The sequence below is a fragment of the Mustela erminea genome, chromosome 1, assembly GCF_009829155.1.
Source record: "Mustela erminea isolate mMusErm1 chromosome 1, mMusErm1.Pri, whole genome shotgun sequence".
Lineage (NCBI taxonomy): Eukaryota > Metazoa > Chordata > Mammalia > Carnivora > Mustelidae > Mustela > Mustela erminea.
In genome coordinates, this window is record NC_045614.1 from 50,792,928 (window position 1) to 50,820,605 (window position 27,678).

Genomic DNA, 27,678 nt, shown 5'->3' on the forward strand with positions numbered 1-27,678 from the left:
TCACTTTATTCCCGCTGGATTTTCTTTCACAGTTTACACATCAACAGCAAGTATAGGTCAGTAGGCCACAACCTTAACATACTTGAGGCTCCTATTTTTTTTTATCCCAAAATGACCCAAAATGATCCACTTACATACCATGTTTTTAAAAACAACAAACAAACAAACAAACACAAAAGCAATTTAATGCCCCAGCTGAAAGAGCACGCACGGAGAAATGAGAAGAAAGTAACATTGTACTGCACCTATTTCAAATTGTGACGGTTAAGGCAGGACCGCGTGAGGGGCTGTAACGAAGTCGGCAGGGAGTTTCTAGTTTGGGGAAGAGAGAGGACCGGAGCAGTTCCTAACCAAACAGGAAAATCAAAGAGCAGAGCTGAGCGGTAAGTGAGATGAGGGCAGTCCGCAGGCCTCGAGGAGGTTCTGGGTAACCAGGTCTCCGTGACTGTCAGGGGCGGATCTGCGAGCTTCATTGCGCAGAGCGCTAGCCAGCCAGCTTTCCTGCTCTGCATTCACCAAATGCCAGGAGTGTCTCTTCCAACCACCGCAACAACCCAAGCCCGTGCCCGCCAGCAGCATCCTGCTGGAGCCCCACGGAGGTGGGCTGTAAGGACACCAGGCTCAGAGGGCCTTCCCGGACTTAGAGAGCTTCAGGAGGAAGGGAGTCCCGTGGTACTCTCTCTCGGTTTCCCCTGCCACCACCGTCCCAGGTGCCAGAGGTACTGGGCAGGCAAGGACGGACCTCATCCTGCCCTCAGCTTCCTGCATGTGCAGAGCGTGCGGCATCAGCTAGGTTCAGCCAGCATGGGAGGCAAACAAAGTCTGAGCCTGGAAGGTTGTCCTCCTGGTTCACGTCCCGTTTCACGTCTCAATTTCCCCTTGTCTTCCATGCAGTCCCAAGGGAGCTGGACACCTGTCTAAATGCTGCTGCTCCTGTGAGCAGGACCCCACCAGCCAGACTCCACAGGGGACAGCAGTAACTGAAAGGGATATGCAGAATCCCGGGGTGGGGCATGGCAGGTGAGGGTGTAACTGCTCATTTGCATATCATGGTCCACAGTGTTCTAAAGAAATGTGCCTAGCTGAATTCTTGTAGGTTAAATGCATGAGAATTTAACCAGAGAAACTCTGGAAAGACCAGGGATTTGACATGATAAGCTGAAGTATCTAGAAGGACACCCCAGGGTTTGTATAGGCTTGTCCGACGTAGCCAATGATGAGTAAACTCCCGGCTCTGGAGATGGCTGGGTCCCGTCAGATGATGGTGCAGCCACAGCAGTACCGCTCAGGGTAATCGACCACGTACACTCTGTGGTCCGTGCCGTAGATGTAGTAGACGTAAGTCTGTCCTTGGTACCAGTAATGCACTTCTGTGAGGGGGATCAGCTCAATGGTCTGGCGCTGGGGAAACAATTGCCCAAGAAAAAACTTCAGTGCTCTAGTCAAGTCATTTGCCTGTTCAAGAACCTTCAGTGGCTCCCTACTACCTGTGGGGTGAAGTTCACACTCTGGAGTTGGCATTTCGGCTCCCGTGTGCCTTTCTAGGTGTATCTCCTACTACACTCCTTCATGCACACTAAACTCTGTTCCAAATGGACTTTTCAGCCTTAGCCACCATCTGATGCTACGTTTCACAAAGTGGGGGCACAGTCATCCCCAAGGGAGTCCCGGGATGTACGGTAAGCCTCCAGGCAAATAGGACATCTTTCAGGAGTGTTACTTTTTGGGGGACACCTGGGTGGCTCAGTGGGTTAAGCCTCTGCCTTCGGCTCAGGTCATGATCTCAGGGTCCTGGGATCGAGCCCCGCATCGGGCTTTCTGCTCAGCGGGGAGCCTGCTTTCCCCTCCTCTCTCCCTGCCTGCCTCTCTGCCTACTTGTGATCTCTCTCTGTCAAATAAATAAATAAAATCTTTAAAAAGAAGTGTTACTTTTTAGATGGGGAGGAAGGGTGGAGAAAGGTGGAAGATAAAGTCATTTTAACCATCTCTATATTAATACAGCCATGGAGATATTAGGGAGTAACTTATACAATTTGAATTAAATTTTAAAATAAAACAATGACATCAAAGAAATTCCAAAATCTGGTGGTCCACTTCAGACATTTTTTCTCAGGACACTTCGTACCTCACCATGGTCTTGCACTGACCTTCCTTTGAAGGCCTCTCGCGCTCTGGCATCTTCTCAGAGCAGTTACTCTTCCAAAACTGTGGGACCCCCAATGGAATGTGGAAGACCACCTTGGGAGGAGAACACTGGCACCCTACTGAAATACCCTCCTTCCTCTGCTTTGGGTGCAGAGGAAAGCTACTCCTCAACACCGAAGCTAAGCTTCCTCAGGGATGTCCCGTGGTCCAGGCTCTGCATCAAAACCCCAAAGTTCTTCTACATGAAAGGCTTCTTTGTCCCAGACCCACATCTAGGGGTCCACAAACCCAGAGGGAGGTGGTGTGGATGGCCCAGGGTTAGACCTTTTTACTTCAGGAAGTTTCACTCCTTGGGGACAGTCCTGTCCCCAAGTCCTATCACCATAGGTGATGGTCCAGAGGCCACTGGAAAAGGGGAAACAGACTAGGCAGGGGATTTTGAGAAGCAGGCTCCCCACTGGACAGGAGGGGCAGCCGAAGGGCAGTGTGACATTGTGGCAGAAGAGAGGACTCAGAGTCAAGGACTGCCTCTTCCATGAAGGTCCCTGCCTGATCTAGAGTTTGCTTGTTCTAGGAAATGGGGATAGAAGCTTCTAGGCCACAGAGTTGCTGAGATCACCAAATGAGATCCGGAGACTTTCCATATGCCAGAAAGTGGTGTCTAAGTGGTAATTTTGGAAATCAAAGGCAGAAGACCCCCTTTCTGTTATAGAAGACACAAAATGGGCACCAGGAGACAAGAGAAGGTGGGAGCCCACATCACGGCTCCAAGCACCTGGGCAGTGGGGTCATGGTCACTCTCGTTTCCAGAGTTTTCTGCCAAGATCAAATGGAAAATGATACTGGCTCCAACCCCTCCTGCCTTTATTTGCTTTGGATTCAAAAGGCCTCCAGGTCTGAGGCTACAGATTGATTAGGACATCAGCGGTCATCAGGTGGCTGCCTCGTAATCAGCCACAGATGTGTCGGCACGCCTTGGTCATCCCCCAGGAGAGCAGTTTCCATGTCTGAGAGCACTGGAATGGGGGGAGGGGACACATTGTCATGACAGGCGCGTGCTCAGGCTGACTCCATGTGCTAAGTTCTCAGTCCTGAACAAAATATCAGCAAGCATCTTTGTCTACAGATGCAGGTCCAGAAAGATTCACAAAAGAGCCGTTTTCTCCCATGGCACTCCCTTTTAATAAAATCCATCCTCCTGCCCCTGGTTTACCCTTCCCTACTCCGGGACTGGTTCACAGGGGGCTTGTGTCGCCCAAGACAGGACTGTCCTGTAGGGGACAGTCCCCAAAGATCCAAGGCTGCCACGGACACACTGTGTGGTCTTGGGCAGCTCACTTGCCCTCTTCAACCTCAGTTGCCCCAGCTGCCAAACCAAGGGCCCAAAAAGGACTCAAAGGGTCATTTTCAGAAGTAAAAGAATCTCAGAATAACCAGTGTCTGCAAGCTGCTAAAATCAAGCCGTTATCTTCTTCCCATTCCTGTAATCAATACCCCAGTTCTGGGAGCTCTCATGAGACCCAAACCATTAATACTAATGAGGCAAAAGCAAAGTCCCACAGGGATGATGGGATGATGCTCTGGGGGTTTCCACAGACTCTTCTTGTCTCACCCACATTCCTGCACATCTGCTTCTTCTCTGCTACTCACAGCCCATTGTTCTTCCGCAGGGTCCTGTCCTTGAGATACAGAAATCCCCTCACATGCAAGGAGCACAGCCGGCCTGGGAAATTGCGCCCAATGATTGGATGGTGCCAGACAACACGAGGCCAGCCCCCTCATCTCCAGGCACACAGTTGCCTGGTACTCAGAGCTCCCACGGGATGGAGCAGCCACTGGACCTTTGCCACACTGCGCCATTCTGTGACCTCTGCTCCCCCCTCCTCTGGCTCTGGCCCTCCTACTCCTTCACAATTTTCTCCTGGGAGCACTTTCTTCATAAATGTCCTGCATATAAGCTCTCATCTTGAAGCTGCTTCTGCAGCCCCCAACCTAAGGCAACGTCCAACCCAGCTCATTTTAAAGATGAGGACACTGAGGCCCTGAGAAGGGAAGAGCGCAGCTTGGAGCCATGCGCATGCACGAACCTGGGACGCCACCAGTCCTAGCGGTGTGTCTGGCCCCAACTCCCCCTCAGCGGACGCCCCCATAAACCCGCATTGGCTTCCAAGGAGTTGTGTATCTTGAACGCAGCGAGTAATAACATTTGGCTTGGAGCTAGGAAGTGGGTTCTTCCCCTGGGCTCTTCCACTAAGCAGATGTGTGGTTTCAGGTAAGTTACTTCCACTCTTCCAGCTGGAAACAGCGTGGGTTGGGGCTAGGCGGGGGTAGCTGAGTACAGCCGACACGCCAGAGCCAACCCACCAGTCCATTCAGTACTCCCAGCGTTTTTAAATTTTTGTTCTCTGTACTGAAAAATTGGAAGATGTCATATAAAAATCTGGAGTTTCAGGGGCGCCTGGTGGTTCAGTGGGTTAAAGCCTCTGCCTTCAGCTCAGGTCATGATCCCAGGATACTCAGATGGAGCCCTGCATCAGGCTCTCTGCTCAGCAGGGAGCATACTTCCTCCTCTCTCTCTGCCTGCCTCTCTGCCTACTTGTGATCTCTGTCAAATAAATAAATAAATAATCTTAAAAAAAAAAAAAAATCTGGAGTTTCAGAGGTCTGAAATCGCTGCCCTACGCCTACACCAAGATGAGTGGTGGCCCACCCCTTTGGATAAGGCGGCTCTCCCTACCATGGTAGCACCAGCCATGGCAGGCCTTTACGTTTGTAGTGCCCCAAATCCATGCTTTCTGAGGCCCACTGCCGCTCCAAGATGGCTATCATTACTTTTTAGTTAAATGCACCTTTCTCTCTCCTGCAGACAGGGGAGATGTGCAGAGAGAGAAAGAGAAATACTCAATGAAAAGGGACCAGAAGGAAAGGCACATTTTGAGCACCAGGTTCCAAGCATTTAAAGCAAATTATTGCATCTCTACCAAACCCTGAGGTGATGGAAACATCTCTTTTTCACTGGTGAGAAATCGGACTTCCGGGAGGAGGAAGTGGCTGGTCCAGGACCACAGTGAGACACAGAAAACCAGGATATAAGCCCAGCCTACAAGACTCAGGGAGCTCCAGCGCTGGCTATTCTCCGGCCAACCCCCAGCTCCCCGCCCCAGCCCCATGCTCCCACGACCCCTCAAAACCTCAACAGACACCACCGCCATCTAGTGGCCATCCCAACACAGCACCAAAGCAACCCTTAGGCCTGAAGCCAATCTCCCGACAAGAGAAGGGGCTCTGAGGGTCAGGACCCCCGGTGCCAGACTTGCCCAGGACCCCACGTCTTGAACTTTCCCTCTCCCTCTCTGAAGATTCTAACCCACGGGGTTCAAGTCAAAATCATGCTGAGCCACAGTCCTGCTTGAAACCCTACAGTAGCTTCCCGTTGCTCTCAGGATAAGAATCCTAATCTCTACGTCCAGGCGTCCGCCCAGGCGTCCCACCTGCCCGCGGCCCCACACTGCTCTGCTCTCTGCCCTCCGGCCACATATGGCCTCTGGTCAGTCTCCAGTACTTCCGAAACTGGGACTCCTTTCCTCCACCCTTCCCCTAGCGGGCGCCTTTGCTCCCTTCTCTGGAAGGGGACCCCTGCCGAGGGAACAGCGCATTCCTTCCTGTGACCAGAGAGTCGGCACCCTCAGGGCCCCAGCCCGGCCCCCAGAGCCTCCCGACAGCCCCCAGTGCCCACCGCACTCACCTGCTGAAGGACTCGGGCGCGGGAAGGCAGGGTGGCGCTGTGCTCCGCGATGCCCCTCTGCGAGGCCAGAGAGATCTCCCGCAGCGGGAAATCCACAATGGGGTACACCTGCAGGAGAGATACAGCCCACCTCGCTGGCCTAGCCCGGGGTGTCAGCACCCGGAGCCTTGCGGCTCTGATTCATGGGGGCTGGAAAAGGAGCCCAGGCAGGGTTGGGGGAGGGCCCGAGGCCACCCGGTGAGTGGGTGGGGATTGTCTAACTTCCAGGGGGCTTTGATTACCACCCTGCCAGCCTCAGGAATTCCAACCAAGAACGGGGGACTGTGGACAGAGCACTCCTTCACCTGCAGCCCACTCTCTCACCCAGCACCCCTCTGCCGCTGCCACACTGGGGCGGGGGATGGGGCTTCCTGGGGACATGCCCGAGCTGAGCCTTTAGGAAGCCAGACTGACTGGGGCAAAGAAAGGAGGCTGAAGATGATTATTCCGCCATAAGAAAAAGCAGGAAACCCTCCCAGTTGCAACGACAGGAATGGACACTGAGGCCCTTATGCTAAAGCAGATAAATCAGAGAAAAACAAATACTGTATGATCTCACTTACATACGGAATCTAAAAAAACTCATAGATTCAGAAACAGATTGGTGGTTGTGGGGTGTGAAATGGGAGAAGGTGATAAAAAGGTGCAAACAGAGTTATAAAATAAGTAAGTCCTAGGGACTTATGTACAACGTGGTGACTGTAATTAATATTGTGTCGTATGTTTGAAATTTGTTAAGAGTCCTTTGCTAAGATCCTCAAAGTTCTCATCATGAGAAAATAAAATTTGTGTGTGGTAAGGGATGTTAACTAGACATTGTGGTGATCATTTCACAACACATACAAATATTGAATCACTGTGTGGTACACCTGAAACTAATACAAGGTATGTTAATTATGTCTCAATTTTTTAAAATACAAACTATAAAGTCAAAGAAGCCAATGTGAAAAGGCTACTTATGGTTAAAAGAGAGAGAAAGAAAGGAAAAGAAAAGAAAAAGGTAACTGAGCACCTGACCCTCTTAGAGAAAACATGCCCTCTGAGACGTCCCATAAAGACTTAAGTTCCCTGCCAAGGCCTACAGCAGAGGTTGGCAAATCTATAAAGGGCCACTTAGTAACTATTCTAGGCTTTGTAGGTCATAAGGTCTCTGCCTCAACTATTTGACTCTGCCCTTGCAGCAGGAAAGCAGCCACAGATAATATGTAAACAAACAGGTATGGCTGTGTTTCAATAAAACTTTATTTATAAAAGCAGGCCAAGGGCCAGTGTTTGCCAACACCTGCCCTACAGGACCCTCCATGATCTAACCGCTGGCACCTCTCGGGTCTTAGGTCCTTGCTCTGCGCAACTCACATCCCTCCTGTCCCACCCTCTGCTGTTCCTCAAGGCCTCCCTCTGCTGGACACCTCGGCTCCAGAAATTCACAGGGTCCACACCCCAAGGGCACTGTCCTGGTCTTTGCCCCCGTGTCACTTCCCAGCCCCCAGCCGAAACCACACCCATTCCTGTCTCTTTCCCCTGCTTGCATGTTTTCAGTGACTCTTACCACCGTCTGACATTGGAGTGAAACATTATTACCTTTTCCCTCACCAGACTATGAGATCCGCTAGGGCAAGCGTTTGGTTTTACAGTATCCCCACAGCCTACAATAGTGCCTAGTATGGGAAGAGGGTCTCAAGATTTGTGTCAGGGTGTGGGGGAGGAAAGGAGGGGTTGAGCCCTGTTCCAGCCCAGCCTGCCTCTCCAGGCGAATGCAGCCCTCCCCCTGGGAGGGCAGGGGGGTGGGAGGAATGTGTAGTGAGAGGGGAACCCAGCTTCCCTTGTGATGGTCTTTGAAGCCCTCCTTACCATGGTGTTTTCATCCTTAAAGAGGCTTTCTCCTTTGGCTTTAGCAAGGAGTTCCCCAGGGCAATTCAGGCGGTGCTCAGTCACGAACTCAAACAGGCTGTTTTTCCTGGAAGGGGAAAGGATGAGGAATGGCGTTCACAGTATGGGGGTAAGAGCATGTTTTCGGAATCAGGCCGACCTGCGCTGGAGGGTGGCATTACTACTGCTGGGACCTCGGGCGAGCTCATGAGTATCGTCACCATGGGGAAACAGGTAAAGAAAGTACTGAGAGCTCTGTTCTATTAGCTCATTTTGTCCTCAACTGTGAGCACTTCACACCGTGCCCCCCAGAATGCATGGGAGCCTTTCCTGCCATGGGGATTTAAGACCCAGGGACTCTTCCCAGAAGGGAAGGCTGAGGCGTTGAGTGGCTGCCTGCACTAGAAGGCGGCAATGGCAGAATTTGAACTCGGGTCTGTCTGTTGTAAAGCCTGCCAGCATCCAGCCACCCCGTCTCCCCAACCCCCAGCCTTTCCCAGGACCTCTCCCCTTCCCAAGGTGCCTGAAGCCCTTTTCTTCCTGCACAGGTCCCTGCACTGTGAAAGCCCCAGCCAAATGGAGTTTCTCCGCAGAAAGTAGTCCTTGGCAAATCCCCCAGTCAACCTCACTGGGCCACAGTATAGAGACACGGCCACATACCACACGATGACCAGCTGGATAAAGTGCAACAGCTTCTTCTCCCCTTTGCAGGTGGCACAGGTCTTGCTGCCCCTCCCTGAGCACGTGCTGCACCTGAGAGGGGCATGAGGTCAGCACCACTCGGGTAGTCAGGGGCCTGGCAGCTTCTACAAGGCCCAGGCCAAATCCTTCCTCATAGAGGTGGACTAAAGTGAGCCTCAATTGGTTCCCCCTGCCCACCATCTAGACCTCCTGCTTCTGGTGGCAATGCCCCAGTTTCCCTTTGGTGACCACTGACCTGACCACAGGAACTGTGGGCTTGCCCCCACCCCTTCTATGACCAGCTGGGGACCTGGGCTTAACCCATTAGCTTATTCTACATGTCTGGCCACAGTGGCTGACACAAAGATGAACACACAACCCTGGGGAATGCAGTGAGATCTGCCCTTGAACTTTTTTGTGAAACTATCAGGAAAGGGATATCCTTTTTGACTGAGGTTACTAAGCTTGGAGCTGTTGGCTGTCCCCTCTGTCACCACAAGAGACAGCTTGCCTGAGAATGAAGACAACACAAAGGAAAGCAGGGTAAGGGTGGAGACAGTCTTGGTGACATTGTTTTAGCATCTGGATCCAGCTGAACCTGAAGCCATCCCAGAAATATAATACCAGAATTTTCTGTTACAAGGGCGGAATTTTTTTTTTTTGTTAAGCTCATTTGAAATAGGATTCTTTCATTTTTGAACAAAAGAAACCTGAGCTTCTTTCCAAATCAAAGACCTTCTTTGCCTACCACAGGTGGCAGGTCTGCCAAAGCTTTGCTAGCTGCCTTCTTAGAAGGATGGCCTGGGCCTCAATGAGCCAAAAAGTATCATTAACCAACACTACTTCGTGAGGTCTCACTCTCGGGTTTCCTGTTTCTCTTTCAAGATTTATAAATACACTATGGACATGATTTACAAAATGCAATGAGCCACTATTTACAAAGCCCTGTGAACAGAGATGGAACTTTGTTGATTATTTAGTCAATCACCAAACTGTTCTTGACTCCTCCGTGCAGGCCCTGCAGTGAGTTATAAATAAGGGTTTGCCTAGGTCCTGATCCTCAAAGAGTTACAGATCTCACCTTCAGGTGGTTTTCTGTGTTCGTGTCCCCAGCATATAAGCAGGAGGACATCTCCCTTCCTTAAAGCACCCCCTCCCTTCTTCTCCACAGTGACTCTTTCTTTATGTCTGACCCATAGATTGCCAGATGAGTTCCAGTCTCATCTCAAAATAGCAAGCCTGCAGGAAAGCTCACCCACTCTACAAATATTTCCTGAGCACCCACTAGGCCCACAGCACTCTGGGGCACAAGAGTGACACAACAGGGCACCCGATGGCCTCCAGAAGGGCAGACACTGAAAAGCAAGGAAGCTGGTAAGTGAGAGTCCTTCACCTCAGGGCTGGGGAGACCCGCTCCTACCTCCGCCTGCCAGACCCTGAGCACATCAGACACCTGCGGGACTGCTTGGCTTTGCGCTTGGCTCCGCTGCAGGACGGGCACCTCACCTGTGGACACACCACAGCCTCAGCTCCCGCTGGCCTCCCAGAGAAGATGAGCAAAGGGCACCCTGAGACCCGCTTCCGATCCCAACCTGGTGTCCTCGAACAAGCCACATCCTCTCCCTGGGCCTCAGCTCATTCATTTGGAAGATGGGAGGGGTGACCTTTGTGTATCTTTGCGCCGCTCCGGCTGCAGCCTTCAGAGACATGACATACTCACATCTGTGTTTCTCCTGGGACACCATCTTCACCTGCTCCTCTCGGAGCCCCACAACCCCCAAGACTGCGTCCTGACCAAATGGCCACGGCCAGAGGGACTGGGAAGAGAGGGGCAGGCTGGGGATGAGGAGCTTGGTCTTGGAAAGTCCCCCAGGCTATGCTCCACAGTTGGCTCAGAGTGGACTCTAGAGACCTTCCAGGAAAAGCCCAGGGGAGGAAGGAGAGCAGGGATGGAGAGAGGAAGAAAAAGGCCACAGGTAGGGGTCCAGGAAGGCCAGGAGAAGGCATATGGCAGGAGTGAGGGCACAGGAGACAGAAGGGTGGGGAGCCGCCATTGGGCCCCACAGGTGGCACGTGAGTAGGCAGAGGAACACACAGCAGGCGGAAGTTGGGCATCCAAAGTGTGGAAGGGCAGGTGGGCAGAGAGAAGGTGGATGAAGGTGTGGCTTAGCATGGCAAGGGGTCAATATATGTCCAACAGATCAGAGCGAAGGGGGAGAGCTGAGGACATGTGAGGAGTGTGGGCTTCCCGCTGGGAGGGTCAGCAGGCCTGGAGGGTTCTGAAGAGAGTGCTTCACCGGAGAACCGGAGAACTCAGAATGTGCCCTTATTTGGAAATAGTCTTGGCAGGTGTCATTAGTTAAGACAAAGTCATGTTGGACTAGGGTGGGCCCCCAGAAGGAGGCCTGAGGGGATGTGGGACAAGAAGCTGGTGGGGTAGCTCAGGGTCTCCAGAAAGAACCAGCCCTGCTCACACCTTGATTTTGGACTTCCAGCCTCCAGAAATGTGAGAGAATAAATACCGCTTGTTTTAAGCCCCCCAGTTTGTGGTAATTTATTACAGCAGCCCTAAGGCACTGACCCAAGACCCCTGTCTATTCTGTCTCTCAGAGCCCCCTGAACTTCACCTTCTTAGACTCATCACCGCATACTACATGTGCTGGTCACCTGTTGGTCTTCCCCAAGGACAGAGGGTCCCTGGTGAGGAGGCCCCCAGGACTGAGTCCTCTTACAGAGGCCCAGCACTGAACGGAGACTCAGTCTCAATGAATGTTTAGAGACAGATGAGAAAAAGAAGAATTAAAATCATGAACCATAAACCATCAAAGGGAACAAAGGCCAGTAGCAAACACCCAATCCAACTGTCCCATTTTACAGATAAGCAAATGGAGGCCAGAATGGGAGGATGACTTGCCTCAGGTCACACTGTTAGTGGAGGAGCCCCAGGCCTCCCCAGCCCAGCCCTCCGTCCCAGCGGCGACCCTCTTCCCACACGATCATTAACACCAGCAGCCACCCAGCGGGACTCACCATGCCTGCCCCGTGGCAGCCGCTGCACTTGTAACGCCCACGCCCATGGCATTTGTGGCATTCCTGAAAGTGAAATGTTCTCCTTGGCTCCAGTTTCCCAAACACCAACGCCTCCTGATTTCACCAGCCCCACACCCACCCCATGGCATCACCAGGCCCAGAGTGGGAAGACAGCCATTCTCATTTGCCTAGGATTCCAAAGGGCCTTGAATGCCAAGCCAAGGAGATCATGCTGCCATCTCCTCGGGGCCACAGCCCAGTGGGCTCCAAGAGTCCACAGACTCCAAGCTCCATGTCCTAACTCATGATCCCATGCTAATCCACAAAAGCCGATGTTCTTGGCCCATTGGGTAGTGAAGAGGTCTTTAAGAATAGATTACCCCCCCACCCCCAAAAAATGCACAGCAGTTCTGTGGAAGGCAACAAGCTAGCTATTGGAATCTAATCCCTGAATCATTCTTGAGAAAAGAAGGGAACCCTCTCTGGACCTCACAAAGTTCTCATTGTATGAGGCTACAAAAACTCAGAGAGGAAAGTTACATGCTTGAATCAAGTTCTAAAGCAGCAATGAGAACATGATAGGAGATTTCTCTTCTGTGCTTCTGTAATCCATTAGGTTATCCTCACTTCGAGTTGTGATTATACTTCTATAAAACAGGACAGAAGTCAAATTCTGTCCCTTACTGACTTTGCGGAAAATCCAAATAATGCTTGAGCTTTATTTTATATCTGTTTCATTCAGCACTTCCGCTGTTTACTGTCAGGCAAAGATAAAAAACAAAAATAAATTTAAAATACTCTGCCGGTCTAGGAATGTGAACACTCACTGCTTAAAGCGGGTGACAGTTTGGGAATCAGAATCATCCTTTTGCTTGTGACTACTCCTTAACAAGCGTGGAATTTTGTATGGGTCTGTAGTCCACGCTCTGGGTTTCCTTAGAATTTGCCTAAGTGATAGCCAAGGAATGAACCACCAGCCTGCATTCTGGGTTCCTCTCTAAAGAGTTAAAGGTTGAGGAAATATACATTGTCTAGGAAACCAGCCCAGAGAGAAGGGCAAAGATGCCTACAATCACGTTACCTTGACCAGTGACGAGTGAGGGACTTGAAACTTCCTCGTGTCTTCCTGAAACATCGGGGGGACCTGGACTTTGATGTCCCAAAGCCTGGGGGAGGTCCCTCTTTGCGGCCCATCCACTGACTGGTCTGACACAGAAAGGGATCATTGTAAGGCCGGTGAACAGCTACAAGGACAAGCTTTCATTCATTTACCAAATAGTATGGAGCCTTCATTGATGCCAGGCATTAGGCAAGATTCTGGGCTATGGGACAGGTAGAGAAGGAGCCCCTCGGAGTCCGCGCTTAAGCACCCAAGTGCTGGAGTTGAACAGACCTACCTTACCTCTCTGACGTCAACTCTCTGATCTCCAAAATGAGGGAAATATAGGGCACCCACCAGAGAGGGCAGTAGTGAAAATTAAATAGATGGCATAAAAATGCTCAGCACCAGACTGGCCCATGCGAGGGATCAGTAACAAGAACTACCATCACTGTCGTGACCATCTCCGTCTCCTTCGCCCTCCTCCCTGCACCTCCATTCAAGCAGATAGGGCGCAGTGATGACCACCCTCCGATGACCACCATACCATGTCACAAGCTATGCGGAGTGCTTTGGACCAGAACTGCATAAACTCAGAAGACTGACTCCTTCTATTGGAGAAGTGGTCAGCAGATGAAGAAATCCTGAAAGGCTTCATGAAAGAGGTGACACAGGAGATGAGTTTTGAAGGATGAACCGGAGTGGTCAGCAGAGAAGCAAGGGCATGGGGCTTCCCAGAGAGAATGCTCAGCCTCCCAGAGGGGTTCAGCAGCAGGCGGGATGGCACAGTGAATGGGGTCCTAGGGACCCTGGGAGGCACTGGGGGTGGCCTTGAAGGCTGGCAGATGTCCAAGCACACATGCTGCCTCTGTCTGTGACCAAAGGCAAACCCTGGACTTCTCTAGGTCCTTCTGCAAACCACTTCCCAGACAGGAAGGATTTGCTGAGATTAGCACTGGAAAGTCCGAGATGAAAGCGCACCCTCTCGTGTTACAGGAGATGGGGAAACCGAGGCTGCAAGCCGAAGGGTCTCTTGTTCAGGGTTAGTGGCTAAGACATGTCCTGATATTTTCCACCAGTACCTGTCAGATTTGCTCCCAATTAAACTGATTTCACTTACTAGTAAAGGGTTGAAATGTCCATTCACTTATTCTGGATTCAGTGAAAGTCTCTAGTCGATACTACAAAGGAAAAAAAAAAAAACCAGCATGTTCACACTCATGCCCTCTGGGAAGACAGCATTCTACAAAATGAGGAAGCTTCCCACCTGCCAAGCCTCAGAGGGGAAGTCAAAAGACCCCACTCCCAGCACCATAGGCTGCTGAGGACAAGCTGGCAAGAATGATTTCTGCTCTAGATACCCCCAGACACCTGCAGGGAGATCAGTCAGCCCCAGGAAGTCTCTCCTGACTGGCTCACAAATGCGGAAGTGTCAGCCTCTGATTTCTTTATACCCAGAATGTTCTACAAGGCCCGCTGTGGGGCAGCAATTGCCCTTTAATAAATGGAGGCTGATGGAGTCCGCTTCTCCAAACGTCTTCTTAGGAGGAATTTTTCTGCCTGATGTCAAGAGCCTCCTTCCTGATCTCATCCACAAAAATCACAAAACAAGAACGGGTCTTGGACATAAGCTGGCTCCTCCTTTGACCCTGGAGGAAACGGAGGCTCAGAGAGGCCGGTTGACTTGTCCAAGGACACACAGCTCACTGGAGCCTCTTCCCCCAGCCTCCCATTCTAACCATTCCCTGTAAGGCTTGTGTGTTTTCTGTGTGATTGTACACCCACCGGAGGATGGTTGTGTCGGTAGGAAGTGTGAACTTAAAATCTGTCCCATGGCCTTGTCTATCCAGAGTTTCAGGCCCAAGGGTAATGAAGACATGATTACTTGGGACAGATGGGACTTGGGGGATCAAGGAGACTAGGTGGAGGCTTCTCAGCCCACCCCTTCTGGTTAGTCACGTGTTTAAGGACATGTACTTTGGAGCCAGCAAACCTCAGTTAGAGTCCTAGCTCTGTCACTTCTAGCTGTACGTTTGGGGCAAGTAACACTTCGCCTCTCTAAACTTCCAGTTCCTCCCCGTGAACAGGTGACCGTCCTATCTACCATGTAGGGTAGCTACTGAGGACCTCCTCAGATGAATATGTGATGTGCCTCCCACAGCGCCAGCACATTCGAGCTTTTCAGTGGACCCCAGACAGGAGAAGTAGGGTCACCCCTCTTCAAAAGCACCCCCCCAAGACTCCTTTCTCCATTCGACATCACACAAGCCACTACCCACCCTGGACCTAACGTCTGAGACACCCCCGGGGGCCCCCCAGGCCCAGGCCCCTTACCCTGCAGAGAGTCTGCTGCTTGAGCTCCTGGATGATGAGGTCACCGGCAGCCGCGCTGCCGTAACAGCATTTGGAGCTCACAAAGCTGAGAAGGGCTTCCCGAGCCACTTGCTCTGTCACTATAGGGACTCTGCTGGGGACAGAGCACAGAAGCAGGGTCTCTGGAAAGGGCCTCCAGCTCCTCCAGGCCGGCCAGCCCCACCTTGATGCAGATGGAAACTGAAGCCGGGAGAACGGGAAGGGCCTGGCTGTGGCCCACCCAAGCGGTCAAGGACTCGGGGCTCCATCTGGGGAGGGCGTCTCTGGCACAGGGAGCTGTGTGAACAGACGTCTCCAGCGGGGACACAGTTCTTTCTAGAGGACAGCAAAACTGCTTTAGCTGAAGCTCAGGGCTCACAGAAGGGCTGAGAGAATCTCAGAACTCAAACACATACACACATTTAAAGATGGAATATACATTTTACATTTTACATTTACATTTACATTTAAAATTGCCACTTTACAGATGAGGAAAACCGAGGTATGCAGAAGATGTCCCACAAATAGAAGGAGGCAAAGTTAGGCTAGACCACATGCCTGTCCTTGGAGACCTTGACCTCAGCCAGAGGAGCTGTGAGCAGTGTTCATAGGAAGACCCCAGGCAGGAGCTACCTGACGGTGGTCCCGCAGTGACCACCGTGAGCCTGCTGGGCTGCAGCGACAGTGGGTGTGAAGGGACGCAACCAGTGGAACCAGTGGCCCCTTCCTTGACCTTCTCTCTGGATGCCTCCCCTCCTCCTAGAACACCCTTCCCTGAGGCCCAGCTGCTGTTCCCCCTCTAGCAAAGTCCTCTCCTGCCAACACTTGCAAAAAGCAGGAACCCTCTCCTCCTTCTTCCTCCTCCCCATCTTCATTTACTTCTCCACACTAGCCCGACTCCAAACGGTAAGACCCTCTCATGCAAAGGGTTGTCACCAGCACCCCTGGCCTGGTGGACCGGAGGGACCTGTGTGCATGCAGGAGGTGTCAGGCCCAGAATGGCCAAGGGGGCTCCACGGAGGAAGTGGGGTCTGCCCTGGGCACAGGAGGTGGGCAACCAGGAAGGAGAAGGGGAGGCGCTCCAGGCAGCAGTGGGGCCAGGAGCATCCAGAAGTCTCCCTGGAGGCAGGACACAGCCACCCAGCCAAGAAGCGGGACCCAGAAAGGGGGGCTTCACTTTCTCTCTGCACAAAGCAGGCTGGAAAGCTGGAGCTCTGTCCAGAGTCCTGGGTCTCTTCTTCTTCTGTAAAGGGCTCGAGAGTAAATATTTCCGGTTTCCTGGGCCATACAGTCTCTGCCTCAGTCACTCCCCTCTGCTGGTGTAGCACAAAAACAGCCCCAGAGAGTAAGCAAGCAAATGAGCGTGGCTCTGTTCTGATAAAACTTGATTTACAAAAATAGGCAGTGAGTTGGATGAGACCCAGGAGCTACAGTTTACAACCCCTGGTCGACACTCTGGTTCTCAGCCCCAGCTTGATAGCCAAACAGCCTGGGGAGCTTGGTAAAATGCACATTCCCGGCCTCTGTCCCTGGAGAATCTGATCCAGCAGGTCTGGGATCCGGAGGCACCAGTAGGGTTGAGATCCGTGGACCCAAAAATCCCCAAGGAGGGTTCTCGGGGGCCAAGGGTAACATTCGATGCGATGGTACCCCTGCTCACCTGTGTTCCATGAATGAGGACCAGCACCTTTGTTCCAAGGGTCTCCCGGGAGCCTCCAGAGGTGGGAAGAATATCTGCCGTCCTGGGGGAGACGGGAGGGGTCAGGGACTCAACAGCCTAGCGCAAAGGCACAGGTGTTTGTGGGGTGAAAGGAGGAAAGAAGGAAAGTGGCTGAATGTGAGGCTGAATGAGACAAAGAGAAAGAAGCCTCCACGCTAATGCATCTAATGCGAGAAGAATGGTTCTCAAAGCAGCATGATTCCGGCCTTAAAAGCACATGGATATGGTCATAGAATGTTTGTGGACACAGGGCTGAGGCCCCCCGTCCTCCCATTCCCTCCCGATGGGAACAAGAGGCTTCCCAGGACCCCCACGGGAGAGATGAGCTATCCCAGGACTGGCCTGGTCCAGAGACGTCTCCCCAGCCAGCATGAGCCCCAGCAAGAGACTGCAGGAGCCAAGACCTCACAGACTTACCACCTCCTTCAAGAAGCCAGTCGTAGCTGGGCAATCTCTCCAGGAGCTCAGCAGGGGGTGCCAGCGGACTCTCGGCCTCAAAGCTGAGGTCCACCACACCTGTGGAAGGAAGGCAGTCCTGACCCTCCGGGAGGGAGGTGGGGGGCAGCAGTGGTGACGTCACCCAGAAGCTGCCGAGTAAGGGTGGGTGCGTTACTGGAAGGACTCACAGTTTCACCAAGCCGGTCTCCCTCAGGCACCCGTGGGTCACAGAACACATCTGTAGGGCAAGCACGGATGGGGTGGGGTGTGACAGAAATGGCACGAATAATCCTGATGAGAAAAACCTTCAGGAAGTCAGCTCCTGCTCACTGGGTCCCTACTCTGGGCCGGCCACCACGACAGGTGCTTTAGAAATGATGGGATCGTATGCCGTGACCCCAGGGGACAGATGCTGAATTAGCAATGCTCTCACTTCTTGGATGCTTCTCTCATTGAGACATGTATCTGCATCTCCTCACCTTGGCCCCGGGCAGCTTGAAAATGCTCCAAGCAAGGGAACACGGTGGAAGGAAGCAGTGAGGAGGCCACAGCTTCTGCTTCTTGCCTCTGTCTTACACGGCCCTCTTGAGCCCTGAGCTGCGTGTAAGACATCAGGCTGCCTTAGTGGGGAGACCACATGGAGAGAAGCCCAGCAGAGCCCAGCCTTCCAGCCACTCCACCATCCTGCCGAGACACAGGACGCACACAAGCAAAGCCACTGAGGCTCCACCAAGCCAGGCTAGCTGCCTGCTGAGTACCCCGGAGTGACCCTGTCATGGGCTGCATGTCCGTGACCCCCCACATTCATATGTTGAAGTCCTGAACTCCTCAGGGAATGGGATTACAAGCTGAAGCCTGGGGGGGGGGGGGCAATTAGGTTTAGATGAGGTCATGAGGACAGAGCCCCGTGGTGGGATTAGTGCCCTGGCAGGAAAAGAAAGAGACTAGGGCTTTCTTTCTCTGCCCTGTGAGTATACGGTGAGAAGGGGGCTGGCTGCAAGCCAGAAGCAGGCTCACACCAGCCCCAGGTCTACCAGTGCCTTGATCTTGGGATTCCCAGCTTCCAGCACCGTGAGAAATAAATGTTTGCTTTTAAGCCAGGCAGCCTATGGTGTTTTGTCACAGCAACTCACACTAATGAAGACAGACCCCTTATCCAAGGGGCAGAAGAATCCCCCAGCTGAGTCCTGCCCAAATTCCCGACCCACAAAACCATGAACTATAATAAAATGGGGGCTGTCTTAAGGCACTGAGATGCTGAGTGTTTCTTTATGCAGCTTCCCCTAACAGGCAGTCTTTGCCCTGGGACTCCCCACAGACCGGAGCAAGACTTTCTTGGAGTCACACGAAGTCTGAGGCTCCTTGTTTCCCGCTCTCCTCTCACAAGTGTCCCCCCTGCAGTGTGGTCCTGCAGGCGGTCGCTGCCCACACCTGCTCCCGCTCCTCTTTGCCTCCGCATGTGTTTCCAAGGGACCTCTGACACATGGAATGCCCTCTAGGTGTCTACTTCTCAGATGGCCCAAAGTGACACTTGTCACCCCATTCTCCTAATGGGGGAATGGGGTTCAGAAAGGCTGTGGCTCACCCAAGATCACAAGGCCTGTAAGTGATGGAGGTGGCTTCAAACCAAGGCTCATTGTTCTCCAAAGACCATGTTCTTCCCATGAGGCAGCCCCTGCAGAAGAACCCTCACTATTTACCTGCTGTTAAAAGCTCATCTTCTACACCTGAAACTAAGCGAACACTGCATGTCAATTATACTTCACTTTTTTAACTTAAATTTAAGTTTAAAAAAGCCCTCAACTTGATCTTCCAGGCTATGACAGAGATCCCCATAGCCCTGAGACTCCAAGGAGGAAAGCATAAGATAAGAATTGGCTCCTAAGGGTGCCTGGGTGGCTCAGTGGGTTAAATCACTGCCTTCAGCTTGGGTCATGATCTCAGGGTCCTGGGATCAAGCCCCGAATCGGGCTCTCTGCTCAGCAGGGAGATTGCTTCCCCCACCTCTCTCTCTGCCTACTTGTGATTTCTCTCTCTGTCAAATAAACAAATAAAAATCTTTAAAAAAAAAAAGAAAAGAAAAGAAAGAATTGGCTCCTAGAAACCCTGGACAACTCATAAAGCATCTCCCCATCCTGCTGCTACACTCCACCCTCCCACTTGGAGATACAGAAGGCAGGACTTCTAAGTCCGCTCGACATGAGGAGTCTGAGGCTCAGAGAGGTTACTCCAGTAGTCCTAGGGTGCACAGCAGTGAAGTCAGAGCAGGCTAGAGGCTCCCTGTTTCAGTTCCATCCCACTGGGCCACCCCTCAAACCCATTCCCTGTAGCTCCCATGTTGAGGGACAAGAACCCCTCAGCTCTATCTTTCCAGTGGCCAACTTGATCACGGGAAGTTGACTTTAAAGGGTAAGATGATAAACGGTCAGAGGAAAGTAATTCCATCGCATGAAGTCACTGAACACACTCTGGTCAACAGCCGATCCATCTCACCCCCTAGATCCCTCCTTTTTTTTTTTTTTTTTTTTTTTTTAATTTTCCCCAGCTCTTTAAAGCCTAGAGCTCTTTCCCTCTACAAAAATAAAAATAATACACCCTGTCCTTTCAAGGTTAATAAGAACGGAGGCCGGAAGAAGCGGCAGATCTTGTTCTAAGTTGGAGCAGCTGAGGCTATCAGGAAATGGGAGGGCAGGTGGTGAGGAATGCTGAAACCCGCGGCCAAGCACCGTGGAGAGAGGAGGGGGGTGTCATTTAGACAAATGAACCATCTCATTCTTCTACTCCCCCCAAATTAGAAATGTCTGAGTCCTCTGACAATAAGGAATGCATACGCCTCTCTACGGTTTCTCCTTGCAGGAAATTTACAAAGGAAGCTGAAATAGAAGAATGTGTGCAGATGTAGAGAGGGCTCCTCTTAGCAGGAAAGCTTATCTTTGTCAACAAATGATTCTGTGCAGAAATAGGTGAGAGACCTGGGGTGGAGATGGGTGTGATGCAAAGGGACGTTAGCCCAAAGCTTCACATCGGCGCCTGCAGACGTGTACTGAAAGCCCAGAGGTGGTCACTCATCGGGAATTATCATTCATACCTTGGTTCTGAACACTGTTTGCTCCCCATAAGTGGATTAGCATTTTCAGCTATTTTAGCCACCAGGGATCAGCAAACCTTTCCTGCAAATAGCCAGGTGGTAAACTCTGTTGATTTTGTGGGCTCTGTGGTCTGTTTCAATTATCCAACTCAGCTGCAAACAGCCACAGATAATGCATGACTGCATAAGCATGGCTTTATGCTGATAAAACTTGACAAAAACAGGCAGTGGGTCAGACTTGGCCCTTGAGCCGTGTTTTGCCCACCCTGCCCTAGACACTCATGGATAGGTTTGAGGGAGGGTCAGAAAGAGGGAAGCTGGAATTTGAACCTTCTGGGACCAGAGCCCATGCACGTCATTGTAGTTCCCATGAGCCCGGTTATCAGAATTCAGGATAGGTTCAGGGCTGGACTGCAGCCAAGCCAATTCCGGCATCAGAATTCCTGAGGCACGGTGGTTAGGAACCTGGGCTCTGATACTTCTGAGTCATGGACTGCCTGGTACTGTGCCAGCCACACATCCTTGCAGAACTCAATCCCCCGTCCCCCAGCTGTGAAACAGAGCAGATGCTATTAGCACCCATCTAATAAGACAATGCGTACACAGCCCACAGCCCTGAGCCTGGCGTTCAAGAAACGTTCAGTCAATGCCTTGGACCTAAGGAGGGAGGGTCTTCCTCTTTCTTTGTGCTCCTTTAAGCCAGAGGTGAAAATGTCAAACACAGAAAGAAAGGCAAGACCTTCAGAGCCCTCTCCCCAGGGAGGGCCCCCACCCAGCTGGAGGGCTTGGGTCTGCTAGGGCACCCAGACTCTCTGCTGCTAGAAGACAGAGAAATGCCATACGACTGCGACGTCCGGCTGGAAACCAAACAAAGAGGCAGGAAGAGGGGAAGAATAAGAGGTGGGAAACTCAGAGCTCCATCCATCAACCAGGAGTCACCCTGACCTCTCGGGGCAGTCGTAATTCGTCAGAACTAAATTAATCTCACCATTATGTTATGGACAAAAAGAAAGGGCTCCAGGCTGACCTACAGGCAGATGTGTCATTTCCTGAGCCAACCTCAGCGGGCACAACAGGAACGTGGACGTCACGGGTCATTGTGTGACGCCCAGCATGGAGCACTCCGAAGGGGGTCCCCCCCCCCAGCTGCATCACTGTTTCTACAGGTTTGGGGCTGAGTTGCAACTGGGCCACACCACCTTAATACATGCCTCGTGTCCCGTGGCTCATAAAGGGACGGCACGGGTGTGATCTTTTTCTGTATTTAACGACAACCACTGTTTTTCTGTGTTCCCTGTTTGTAGAAGCACATGAGACTCAGAGGAGGGATCTGGGGCGACGAGCTCACACATTCACAGGAGAGCCAAAAAGAGTGCTTAAGACTAAGGTCCTGGGGTGCCTGGGGTGGCTCAGTTGGTTAAGCATCTGCCTTTGGCTCAGGTCATGATCCCAGCGTCCCAGGATCGAACCCCGCATTGCGCTCTCTGCTCAACAGGGAGTTTGCTTCTCCCTCTCCCATTCCCCCTGCTCATATGCTCACTCGCTCTCACTCTCTCTCTCAAATAAATAAAATCGTAAAAAAAAAAAAAAAAACAAGTCTCAGATCTGAACTCTAAGCCAATGACCTTTCCACTTTGCTGAACACCCTATTGCTGCACAAATGACATCAAGTGACGGCTGAGAAAGCTTTGCAAAATGTCTCTAAGGTAGTACTCACCAGCCACAAGCAATTTCTCTTTTGCGTAGAAAGGAATTTTTCTTGTGAAGCAAGGTATAATTAACGGACAACCTCTTTAACTTCCTCTTTTTAAAATGCCATTCCCTTTATTTCCAAGGATAAAAGGAGTCCATATCCTCTGCCTCTGATTCCAGCGCTAATCATCTTAAAAGCACTAAAAGCAGGGCCACCTCTCCACTCAGATGGCTCCCCACTGCCATTTTGTTTGTTTTGTTCCCATTTTGTTTGTTTCCTCCCTTGTCTCCTCCGACAGGGGTGAGAGCTCCTTTCAGACAGAGAACCCCCCCTTCCCACATACAGTCAGCGCACATAAATGCATCATCGTTCGAATGATGCTGAAGATGGTACAGGAGAGATTCGGATGGTCAGATCCACACATGCCTCAAGTAGGATGGGGTTGGCCAGGACCCAAGAGGAGAGGGAAGGGGGTAATTGTTGAATGGGGTTAGAGAGGAAAGGATTCTGGAGATCGGCGGTGGTGATAGTTGCACAACAATGGGAATGTACCTAATATCGCCCAACAGCACAGGTAAAAATGGTTACGATGGCGAATTTCATGTTATGTGAATCTTACCATAATTTAAAGTAATAGAAGTAGGAAAGTCAGGTGATCACAAGAGAAAGAAAAGAGTCTCGGCTATGTTATTTAAGAGCCTCATACCAAGACCAGAAAGGTTGACCAGGCCAACCCATCTTTTAAACACCACAGTGGCTCACTAAAGTCTAAAGCTTTCTTTTCCTTTTCTTCTTCTTCTTCTTCTTCTTCTTCTTCTTCTTCTTCTTTTCTTTTTGAGAGTGAGAGAGAGAACACAAGCAGGGGAAAGTGGCAAAAGGAAAAGGAGAAAGAGACTCCCCACTAAGCAGGGAGCCCAACACAGGACTCCATCCCAGGACCCCAGGATCATGACCCGAGCAGAAGGCAGACCCCCGGCCAACTGAGCCACCCAGGCACCCGCCACAGTGCCTGGCTAACATCTGAGCTCCAGCCCTTAGCAGAGAAGGCCCTGTCTTTTTAACTGACCCTATAGTACTCATGGAGTCTCCTCCTCTGACGGGGGGAGAAAACCTCCCCACTTGTCCAGAACAGGGTGAGAGAAGGGAAAACAGTCCCAGTGGCTGGGGAGGGGTGGGGACAAAGAGCAGAGCAGAAAGTAGGGAGGAGAGAGAAAAGCCTGCTTGGGGCTTGAGAGGAGACAGGTGTGCGGGAGACAAGGAGAACATATCTGGGACAGCAAACACAAGGCCGGCCGTGGGAGTGAGACCAGCCTCAAAGAGAAGGCCGGGACGAATTTGTCCTCGGACATCTTCAGGTCCCTCTGGCATGCCAAGAGAGAACCCGGCGAATGTTACCACAAACCTTCAGTTAGTTGGAATGTGGAAGTCTTGCTTCGCAGGAAGGGTCACCAGGCCAAGACAGGGCCACGGGGGTCGGGGTTCGGGGGTGGGATGTGCAAGGGCTGGTCTGTCACTTTGGGACACTGATGTTGGCCTTCATCCTGGCCCGTACACCGTGCCATTTCTCCCAGGCCTTGTTCCGGCTCTTCCTGCTCAGGACACACCCCCTCCGCTCCTTCAACCTGACTTGGTCCAGGCCTGACCTCCTACAGAGCCTGCCTGGGCGTGCTTCCCTCTCCCTGCGCCCCTCCGTCCTCTGTTCTGCTCTTTGTTATTCTTTCTACCAAACAGCTTTCTAAGAATTATTTAGAAAAAGCCCAGCTGAGGTCTTCCTCCTGCACAAGGCTTTGAACACCTGGAAGGTAGAGCAGTACGTCCATCTGTATTCCCCCAGCCACGAGGACAGCACCCAATAGCTAGCCTTCCGTGTAGTCTGGGGGGAAAGTCACCTTATTCTTTAGGGCTCTGGTCTTCTCTCCCTACAACAGGGCTCAGGGAATACAGTCACTGGGAGGAGCACTCGGGAAAAAAAGAGAGAAAAGGACACTCTATCTTTCCATTAAGAGTTTCCCCCTCTTGGGAAGAGGGTCAGGGCCAAGTTGGCAAGGAGGGCCTGTGCTCCTGGTGGCCCTGCCTCCCTCCTAAGGTATGTACACAAAAGCCCCATGGTCAGTGACCAAGGCTATTGGAAGCTGGGCCCTGCCACAAAGCCCAGCATCTTTCCCATCAAGCTACCCTGATAGCTTCTTCCAGTCTCTCTTCTCCAACTCAGAACTGGGCTGGGAGGAACACTAAAGACTAAGTCTTTGGGGAACAGAGCTGGCCAGGGTACCAAGGGAAGAGTCCCATCTCTCAGTACTGGGTCACTGATGGTAACAGTGGTGTGGCTTTGGATCATTGCTCCCCCTCCCCAGCTATCAGCGTCCAGTAGTAAGTAAGGAGCCACCTAGGTCCTACGGTCCAGAATCACAGCAGCCCCCTCCTCAAGTTATGGGGATGAGGCTCGTCTGACTTGAAGACGTTCTCTTAAACACCATTTCTGGGAGGGAGTTCAGTCTGTACTAAAACAAGCTGTATTATAAGAGATATGGTTTTTAGAAAAAGGGAGGGGATTTTTCTTCTTCATCTCTGGGTGAGGACCTCTTAGAGAAGAGTGATTGAAACCACATTATACCTGGGCCCATCGAAATAACAGGACTTACTCATGCTAGAAAAGAAAAAACTCTGAAGGCTTCTTATTTTAAACAGGAAACAGACCTGCTCTGAGTAGCCTTGGGGGGGAGTGGAAGGAAGTTAAGAGCAAAGAGTTGAAGTGCCAGGGAAAGAGAGATCAACTGAGCATAGGAAAGAACACTTGACCGCCTCTGCTATGGAAGGGGGACCAACCCATCACGGAAGCATCACCAACAGTGGTGGGAGGTGCTGCGGGAGCCAAATGCTATCAGAGCTAAGACTGAGCTAAGAGGTCTTTGTGCTTACTTTCACACGGACGCCACATTCCAGAATGTCTCCAACCATGCCTAATTTCAGTCCCATAGTGTGTCACTGGAAGAATATAATCTCTCTCTAAAGCTGCCCACATTCCAGACTCGAAAGTGAAGGGGACAGCATTTTTGTGCCTGAGGAGGGTAACTCAACTGGGACAAAGTGGGCAGCCATCTCTTGCCTAAGGAGGGGCATTGCAATTATGTAAGTCCTGCAGCAGGCTCCCTTTCCAAAACCTGGACAAATACTGACCTGGTCCCAGAGATCATCAGCATGGCTTCTAAATCTTTTCTGGACAATTCTGTCCCATGCAGTAGAACTGTGGTTTGATTATATTGGAAACCAGCATGTAAGATGACCCTATGACAGGATTAGCATTTAGAATTTTAAGGGAACTAAAGAGTTAACCTTAGTCTCACCTGGCTTACTAAAAGGCAGGTGCCAAACAGAAACACTGCAGGTGATAATACTGCAGTCATTAATAGCGGTTTAATTTTCAAGCTCTGGGGACAGAACCTGGTAATTTTCTAGAATCAACATTTCTTCCATGCCTACTTAACTCTGAGTGATGCTGGAGGCACTTCATATCCAGTAATCTTTTACCAATTCTTCCAGATGACATGATCTATATTTTTATTGTGAGACATGTACTTCAGAGAGGTTAAGTGACTTGAGCAAAGTCAACCAACAATTAGGAGGCAGAGCTTGGATCTGAATCCAGATCCGACCCTAGCCCATTGCTACCAAGAAACTCCTACTGTAAACTACAAGACTGCTAATGAGCAGTGTTTCAAAGAGGAAAAATTGTATTTCATTATTTGCAGGAGTTTATAAAATTATGACTACACAATTTCCAATATATCAGAGATCAGATTAAGTCCAGCTCAAATACATGATATCTCTGTACAGTCTCCCAATTCAATATGAAACAGGATTCCAACAAAATTTTAAGTGTGTTGCTAAGATTCACATGGGCTTATTTCATATCCCATTTCAGCTCTGAAACTTAAAGCTTTCAGATACTTACATTAAAGACAATGGTGCTGGACCTGCAAGGGACCGTCAAAGTCCCCAAGTTCAGGAACCATGAAAATGTACTAATGTCACAAGCCTTGCCAGGATTCAAATGGAAGCTGAGGACTGCACTCTCCCCCCCAAAAACTACATTCGTACAACATTTTGCCCTCACCTTCATGGTCTTCAAATTAGGAATTCCTGCCCCATCTCCTTTTATAGATGAGGAAACTGAGGCTCAGAGAGGTTAAATGACCTGCCCAAGATCACACAGCCAATTCATAGCAAAGCCAGGACCCGAACTCTAGCCTCCCAATCCCCAATCTGACACTTTACCACACTGCCCCTTCCAAATTCAGGATCAAACATTTTTTTTCTTTAAACATGGCACATTTCTTCCTAAAATGCTACCTCTGTCTTCATCTCTTTCAATAGCCCTTAGATTCCATTGTATTTCTGTCCCAGGAATGACAATGTTGGGCTCACCAGGACTGTGTTTTTCAAGCAATAATGAACTCATGCCTCTTGGCAAGAGGAAGATCACGAATAAAGACCTTCCAGGAATGTCTTTCAAATTAACCTCACTTCAGAACTGAGCCCAAGTGTAGTATTCAGGCTCACATGCGGCTGGGGCAAGAGAGGGGTGGGGAACGGTCAGCCAGAGAAAAGAAGATTGAAAGATACAAGACTGGGATGGTGTTACCATGGACAGGGTGGAAAGTTCTCGTCTTGCTTGTTACCATCCTCCTCCACTGCCCAGAGGCACATAGTGGAACAATAGACAGCAGGCGGCAAATGGGCTTTCCACACGAAAGGAAGGAAGGAAGGAAGGATGCTCTCAGTAACACAGACCCAGAACCCAAGACAGCACAGAGGCCAGAGGGAAGATTTCAATCAGTGCTGGCCACAGATGTGGGTGCCCCAGGAACCAGCCCCCGGCCCCGCCGCCGGCTGTACTTACTGTCGTCTTCACTCAGATCCCTGTCCATGGTGCAGACGTCCAGCCAAGGAGGTGTCTGACCTACCCATGGGCTCCTCTGGCTGCTGGGATCGAAGGGACCACCCTCGGCCCCTCCCAGAATGCCGGGCCCATTGTTACCCGATTTGAATACAACAGACTTCAGAAACATCTTGGGGAAGCACAGTGTCCATCAGAGCTGCTGCTCCAGACCCAATCTACAGGGGTCCTAGGAGCTCCTAGTCACAAGAACTTCTACTTGTCGGGCTCTGATGGGGTGCTTCTCATCACCTGTGTCCTCTGTCACCTTTGCCCACTTTGAGGATGCCCATTTTCCAGAGCCAGGACTCAAACTCTCATTGATCTGACTCTCAAGTCGGAGCTCCTGACCACAGTGCTGGCTCGTTCATCAGTCGGAGGCAGGCTTCTCAGTGTTGCTGGGGCAGGTGGAGGGGATACAGAGAAATATAATAACGCAGAGGTTCCCTCCCCTGGGGGAGAGATGATATGGGTGGGGTCTCTGAAATCATGTGCCTCAGCCTCCTTCTCTCACTGGGGAAGCAATGGGGCCGGGATCATAAAGCCATGCTACAAAGCCATGCAGCTCGTGGTGGGCAGAGCCGGCTCCCAACCCGGGACTGCGTGCTCCCTGCTCCCACCACTCCAGCCTAGCTCCTGTGAAGCAGCTGTGGGTTTTCCAAAGCCTCTTCCAAAGCCCTTTGCATTGGAGTTTGAAACTCCTTCAACCCAACACTTGGAGGATCACTCCTCTCCTCTGGGTGAGTCTAAACAATGAACACCTGGACCCGGATCTCCTGGTGGTGGGAGCAGATGGCTGTGAGCTAGAACCACTTGCCCGGCATCCTTGGCAATGACCTCTCC

The 27,678-nt window shown here is 51.3% G+C and overlaps 1 protein-coding gene across 2 annotated transcripts; it reads right to left on the reverse strand.

Moving 5' to 3' along the window:
* Positions 1-564: 564 nt before the first annotated feature.
* SSUH2 (ssu-2 homolog) lies at positions 565-26,838 on the reverse strand. Of its 2 annotated transcripts, none has more exons than XM_032360857.1 (12): positions 26,800-26,838; positions 17,098-17,196; positions 16,621-16,702; positions 14,943-15,072; positions 13,729-13,789; positions 12,591-12,715; positions 11,510-11,572; positions 9,900-9,985; positions 8,459-8,551; positions 7,781-7,886; positions 5,891-5,998; positions 565-1,401 (listed from the first exon to the last, which is right to left on the reverse strand). In XM_032360857.1, exons 1-12 carry the CDS (start codon positions 26,825-26,827, stop codon positions 1,255-1,257), a joined length of 1,128 nt encoding a protein of 375 aa, XP_032216748.1. In that variant the 5' UTR covers positions 26,828-26,838; the 3' UTR covers positions 565-1,254. The 2 variants fall into 2 exon arrangements, with proteins under 2 accessions (XP_032216748.1, XP_032216737.1); XM_032360846.1 differs by having other exon boundaries at positions 14,943-15,075.
* Positions 26,839-27,678: the final 840 nt, after the last annotated feature.